The 6,707-nt window shown below is 36.4% G+C and overlaps 1 protein-coding gene across 1 annotated transcript; it reads right to left on the bottom strand.

Annotated features, from left to right (window-relative positions):
- Positions 1 to 5,938: 5,938 nt before the first annotated feature.
- Positions 5,939 to 6,403, bottom strand: LOC129728449 (uncharacterized protein K02A2.6-like). The gene has a single exon (XM_055686893.1). It carries the CDS (start codon positions 6,401 to 6,403, stop codon positions 5,939 to 5,941), a length of 465 nt encoding a protein of 154 aa, XP_055542868.1.
- Positions 6,404 to 6,707: the final 304 nt, after the last annotated feature.

Here is a 6,707-nt window from a genome sequence, read left to right as displayed (position 1 = left end):
CCGTTGAGTGTCTAAACTTGACGGTAATCCTTCAGTGAGACCGCCTACCGCTTCAGCTCCAAAGCTAATCTGTGTTGAATGCGGATCATGCCGCTGGAATGCTAAAGCTGCTGGCGTTTGTATTACCGCGCTAATTTGCAAATCCGCGCTGTCTCCGTTCCATTCACGGACTCTTCTCATGCTGGTATCGTGGCTTACACGGCTTCTTTTCTCTTCTTCGGCAGCAATCGCAGCCTCAAGTAGCTTTTGCTGCTCCTGTAGAAATCGTTTTTCCATTGCGATCTCCGTCCGTTGTCTCTCCAACTCTTGACGTTCTCGCAAGTTTGCCATACTATTGGATAAGTGTGACGACGATCGGCTCACGACACTCGCTCTCGTTGATACACGGGAGGATGGATGACTCATGTTGATACTTTTAAAGATTGTTGCGACAGCAAACAAAGGCAACGCACTGATTTTCGTAGCAGGTTTTTTATTCAACCGCTTTAAAACTGCAACCATAATTTTAATTTTAATTTAGGCATAAATTTTAGTATTAAGACTACATCTTACGTATCAGTGGCCTTTTCACTCGCTAGTCTTTGCAGTTCACTGTCCAACTCGATAGGTTAGGTATGGAATCTAAGTGGTTTTTAGCAATAGTATCAATTAAGTATAGGTTTAGGAAATTAGATATAAAGCATCTACCTTTAGCAATCCTTTAGAATATTTTAGAATTACGAAATAACATTAGATTCAACTTAGCTTAATAATTATATTATATTATATTTCACCGTAAGTATCTAACACGCGCTACTGGTTTGGGTTTCTACTATTGTCTCCCACTGACAGCTTATCATTCGCGTGACAAGGCTTATCAGTCAAGCGGGTGAACCGGTTATGGTAGGGTGACCGACTCGACGGTACCGGTGTCAACAAGATGTTTGATTAATATATTAAAGATTCCATCGTCACCAGGTGCTTTCATATTTTTGAAATTTTAAATAATTGATTCAATCTCATTCAAGTTAGTTTCAATTATTTCTGCAGGTAAAAAATTCTGGGAAGAAATTAAATCAAATTGACGTGTGATTTCATTTTCAATTGGACTCACAAAATTCAAATTTGAGTTATGAACACTCTCAAACTGCTGAGCAAGTCTTTAAGCCTTTTGTTCATTGGATACAAGAAAACGTTCACCATCTTTTAAAACTGGAATAGGCTTTGAAGGTTTCTTATGAATCTTCGACAGCTTCCAAAATGGTTTTGAATATGGTTTCAATTTTTCAACTTTAGTCTCAAAATTTTGATTTCTCAGAAGAGTAAATCTATATTTAATCTCTTTCTGTAAATCTTTATAAATAGTTTTAAAAACAGGGTCACGTGAACGTTGATATTGACGTCTGCGGACATTTTTCAAACGAATTAGAAGTTGAAGATTTTCGTCAATTATTGGTGAATCAAATTTCACTTGAGCCTTTGGAACAGAATAATTCCTGGCATCAACAATTGCACATTTTAATGCTTCCAAAGCGGATTCAATATTCACTTCGTTTTGCGAATCAAGCTCATTATTGGAATTTCTCTCAATATGAGTTTTGTATCTTTCCCAATTAGCCTTGTTATAATTAAAAACAGAGCTCATAGGGTTTAAAACTGATTCATTTGATAAAGAAAAAGTTATTGGAAGATTGTCAGAATCAAAGTCAGCATGTGTGATCAAATCACTACATACATGACTTTGATCTGTAAGCACCAAATCAATTGTTGAAGTGTTTCTTACAGAAGAAAAGCATGTAGGACTATTCGGGAACAAAATAGAATAGTATCCTGAAGAACAATCATTGAATAAAATTTTGCCATTGGAATTACTTTGAGAATTATTCCAAGATCGATGTTTAGCGTTAAAATCGCCGATTATAAAAAATTTCGAACGATTTCTGGTGAGTTTTTGTAAATCACCTTTAAAATAATTTTTGTGCTCGCGTGTGCATTGAAATGGTAAATATGCTGCGGCAATAAATAAAATCCCAAGTTCAGTTTGAACTTCGATTCCCAAAGTTTCAATAACTTTCGTCTCAAGATGGGGAAGAGCACGATGTTTGATTCGGCGATGAATAACAATTGCAACTCCACCGCCGGAACCCTGAATCCTATCATATCTATGAACCACGTAATTGCGATCATATTTTAATTTCATGTTAGGTTTCAAAAATGTTTCAGTAATAATTGCAATATGCACATTATTTACTGTTAAAAAATTAAAAAGCTCATTCTCATTGGCCTTCAATGAGCGAGCATTCCAATTTAATAATTTAATTGTTTTATTTAAAATCATTGCTAAATTTTAAATCAGAAACAATTTTAATAGTAAAATTTGTGCCTATTTGAATGGCTTCAAACATTGATTTTGCCTGCAACATGGCGTTCATAAGATCGAACATTGCCTGTTGCAAAAAAGAAAGTTTACCTGCCGTAATAGGCCCCAGGCAGTTGACATTAGAAAAAATATTTTCGGCAGCAATATTAGCTGGAGTAATAGGTGTACAATTATTTTCTAGCGTGTTTTGCTTAACCATATTAACGGTCATTTTCGAACTACCAACACTAGGCGGTATAATGTTCGAACTACCTGTAACCTGTGCATAAGTTAAACGGGTATGCAAAGGAGTAGGTAAACTATGCGTCACTGGTACGCTTGGAGAATTTTGTTTTGAAGTTGGTTTTAATTGTAAAATTGAATTTTGTTTACCTTGCCTTGCCTTAACAATTGCTAAACGGATAAAAATTTTACATATGGTTGCCGTTACAATTCGCACAGCGAAAATTTTTACTCTCTTTCACAGGACATGTGTCCTTTTTGTGAGAAGAGTCTCCACAATTAAAACATTTTTGGTCCATGTTACAGAATTTGGAACCATGGCCATAACGTTGGCAAGTACGGCATTGGGTGATATGCTTTTCACCTCCGCCATACTTCCTATAAATTTCCCACTTTACACGCACATTATACAAAGCATGTGCTTTTTCAAAAAAATTTAAGTTGTTAGTAAGTTTGATCTCATCAACGGTTTGATCGTTAGTGAGACCTTTCAATACGACCTTGAACGGCTTGGCGCTCTTCGTGTCATATGTAAAAAATTTATACATCTTTTCAGTTAAATACTGAATAAGACGATTACGACCCTTTATAGAGTCGACTAATAAGCGACATTCGCCTCTACGACTAATTTGATAGGTAACTTTAACGTCAGAAACAAACGTTGAAAGTTCCTTTTTGAAAATATTGAATTCAGAAGAAATAGTTACCACAATAGGTGGAACTTTTTCCTTTTTTAAAGAATTGACATTTTGTATAGTTTCATTACTAATTACTTCCATTTCACCAGCTTCTTGCTCAAGCAAAATATCAAAAGGATTGTCACTACAGACACTCGAAGTGTCAGAAAGAGATGCCTCTCTTTTCCTCCCCGCAGCGATGCGAGGTTTCTTTTTCCGTCCAACCATTTCAGGTGATACGAAAAAAGTTAAAACAAATGTTAAATTCAAAAGTAGGTAGTCTCGAGAAAGACTGATGGGAAATAACATTCAGGTAGTCTTTAAAAGACACACTGACAAAACACAAACTTTGAAGCTATAGGCAGTCAAAGACCAGTCCACAAGCAACCGAAAAAACGTCTGATCTGTAGGACAGTTCAAGACGCACTGACGACAAACATATTTTTTTATAAAACATTCGGCAAGGGGGAACGTGTAGGTAGGCTAAGGTTTAGCGCTTGAGTTATTTATCCAATCGTTTTGTTGTCAAAGAATGAATTGTATATTTTTGATCAAGCATTCCAATGAACGTATGGTTTTTGCTGGAGAACCATGGACAAATCAAGGAAAACGTGTATTTTCCGAAATATTAATAATTTTTCGAGTTTAAATTTGAAATAACTCGAAAACCGATGCCTTTAAAATGTTTACTACCAAGAGCTTTTTGATTCAAAATGACTCTCTGCATCCTTCAAAATCATCAGAATACAAATATTTTGAAAAATGTTTAAATTAGAATTTTTATAAAAAAGTTAATCTACCATAAAAAAAATATTTTTCATTTCTCCATCCTGGACTTTTTTTTAAAAAGTTGCGTATTAACGTCAAGTTTAAAAAAAATAAAGAGAAATTCAACTCTTTTTTTTAATTGAAATTTAATGTTTATTTTTAATTTTTTTTGTACAGTGTATATTTTTTATGGTGCATTTTTAATTCCCTACAACTCATTCTCAGACAGTTTTTCTATACAACCAACGGGCTACAATGCTTCGAATAAAACCTGTGCCAAAAGGCATACGCCCTTTTAGAATGTAACTCATGGGTGTAAAAAATCTCTCCAACTGTGAAAAATGCTCAGTTTGCTAAGCCAAATATGTGTGCAAAGTTTCATTCAAATCAAAAATGGTCGATATTCGACCATCGCGCGATTTGTCATTTGATCATTTCGCGCGATTTGTCTCTGTTATGAGTCAGCTAGACCTTTCATTTGACACTAATTTTGTGAAAGTCGGTTCAGCCATCTCTGAGAAAAGTGAGTGAGTTTATGTATTCTTCGGAATATGTTTCTTTTCATAGCTAGATTTCACAATTTTAAAAGTCCGATTCCAAAACAAATCAATAGGGTCTTATGGGGCAACTAGACCTTCCATTTGACACTGATTTTATGAAAATAGGTTCAGCCATCTCTGAGAAACATGATTTAGATTAGACAGTCTTCAGAACACGTTTCTTTCCATAACTTTTGAACCACAAGTTTAATCTTTATAAAACTCAAAAGTTAAGGGTATTTCAGGTAGCCCGTTCAGTTGAAATCAATTTTGTTCAAATCGGTTGTGTGGTTTCTGAGATATTGATGTTTCGTGATTTTTACATTTTCAAACATAACCTCTAAAATAAAAATCCAATTACAATAAAATTTAATAAGGTCTTATGGGGCAACTAGAACTTTCATTCGCATATAATTTCATTAAAATCGGTCTAGCCATCTCTGGGAAAAGTGAGTGAAAATAAAAATCTGCACATACACACAGACACACACACACACACACACACACACACACACACACACACACACACACACACACACACACACACACACACACACACACACACATACAAACAGAAAATGCTCAGCTCGTCGAACTGAGTTGAGTGATATATGCCATTCGGCCCTTTGGAGCACTTTCATATCTTCGGTTTTGCAAGTGATTGCTATACCTTTCTAGGAGAAAGGCAAAAAGTTAAAAAAATAATTAATTAGGAGTAAAATATTCGTGCTGAAGAAATAGCTTAATAAAAGAAATGACTTTGAATTTCGTACACTTCAATCACGAGCAATACCGGGAACGTACGAATAGCACAATACCAAATTTAAAGTTTGTTGAGGCCATATGTTTTGATCGAAGCAGTTACAGTTTTAAATAGTCTTTGAATTTCGTTTCTTTTCATAACTTTTGAACCACATATCAAATTGCTGTGGAATTTCTTACTTGTGAGTTTGAGAGACAACCCGTTCAAATGACACTAGATATGTTCAAATAAGTCGTGTGATCTTTGAGATAATAGACTTTCGTTGTTTTTATAATTTAAAACATAACGGCAAGTACAATACTTCGTTTCCTCTTCGGTCCTTATTCAAGTTAATCGTCCTTTTTATGAATTTTACCGTCCCCACTTAAATGAACATAGTTATTCGAACAGCAGCATTAACAACGTTTTTCTTACGTAAGATAAACAAGAAATTGCGCACCCAACTCTATTTGCTCACGTAACTATTGAACGGCCCCTTACGCATTTCTGGAATGAATCTAGCATAGTATTGCGGTGAGATTACGATCGTGCTCCTCTTGTGTACGACCACCAACCAGAATGTCGTCTAAATATCCACTTGCACCACTGAGGCCACCCAACATAGCGTCCATCAGCTGCTGAAAAGCACTCCCTTGATACCGGGAGTGAGCCGAGTGTATTGGAAGAGTCCCTTGTAGGTGTTGATGGTTAGCAGATGCTGAGACTGTTGATCGACTGCCACTTGTAAATAAACATTAGAGAGATCCAGATGACTGAAAATTATGCACCCTGCCATTTTCGTAAAAATATCCTCCGGCAGAGGCAAGGGGTACTGATTTGGCTCTAACACATTGTACAGGTCAGTAGAAAAATCGGCACAAATACGAATTTGTCCGTTTGGTTTCCGCACAGCAACGATAGGTGCGGCCCAATCCGAATGATCAACCGGCTTGAGAATGCCTAGGCTCAAAAGACGTTGAATTTCTTCCTCAACTGCCCCTTGTACACTGTAAGCTACGGGACGTTTGGGACGAAACACTGTTTTAGCATCTCCTCTCAACATCAACTGTACTTTCGTCTTGTTACTAATGCCCATTTTATCGACAAACACCTTTGGGAAATGGGCTTTTAAGGCTCTAACTTTGTGTTCCGACTGGTCGTTAATCCTGTGGCAAAACTGGTTGATTGGTATATCCCACAGATCGAACAACTCCATCCAATCGGAACCTTAAATATTCAGATCAAGGTTAGAAGAAGCAACACGACACAAACCTCGCTTCTTGATGCCATTGAGCTCTACGTTACACTAGAATTCCATATTGAGCTTGAGTTGTGACCCGGACCCTGTGGCAGACCAATCAGCTTCTAAGTTTTATGAGAAATAATAGTGATATCCGACG

Source organism: Wyeomyia smithii, chromosome 3, assembly GCF_029784165.1.
Source record: "Wyeomyia smithii strain HCP4-BCI-WySm-NY-G18 chromosome 3, ASM2978416v1, whole genome shotgun sequence".
Lineage (NCBI taxonomy): Eukaryota > Metazoa > Arthropoda > Insecta > Diptera > Culicidae > Wyeomyia > Wyeomyia smithii.
The sequence above is the reverse complement of the archived record's forward strand: the minus strand, read 5'-3'. Positions and strand labels throughout refer to the sequence as shown.

Coding starts and splice junctions, on each gene's coding strand:
- LOC129728449 (XM_055686893.1), bottom strand. CDS start 6,403: ATGGGCATTAGTAACAAGACGAAAGTACAGTTGATGTTGAGAGGAGAT.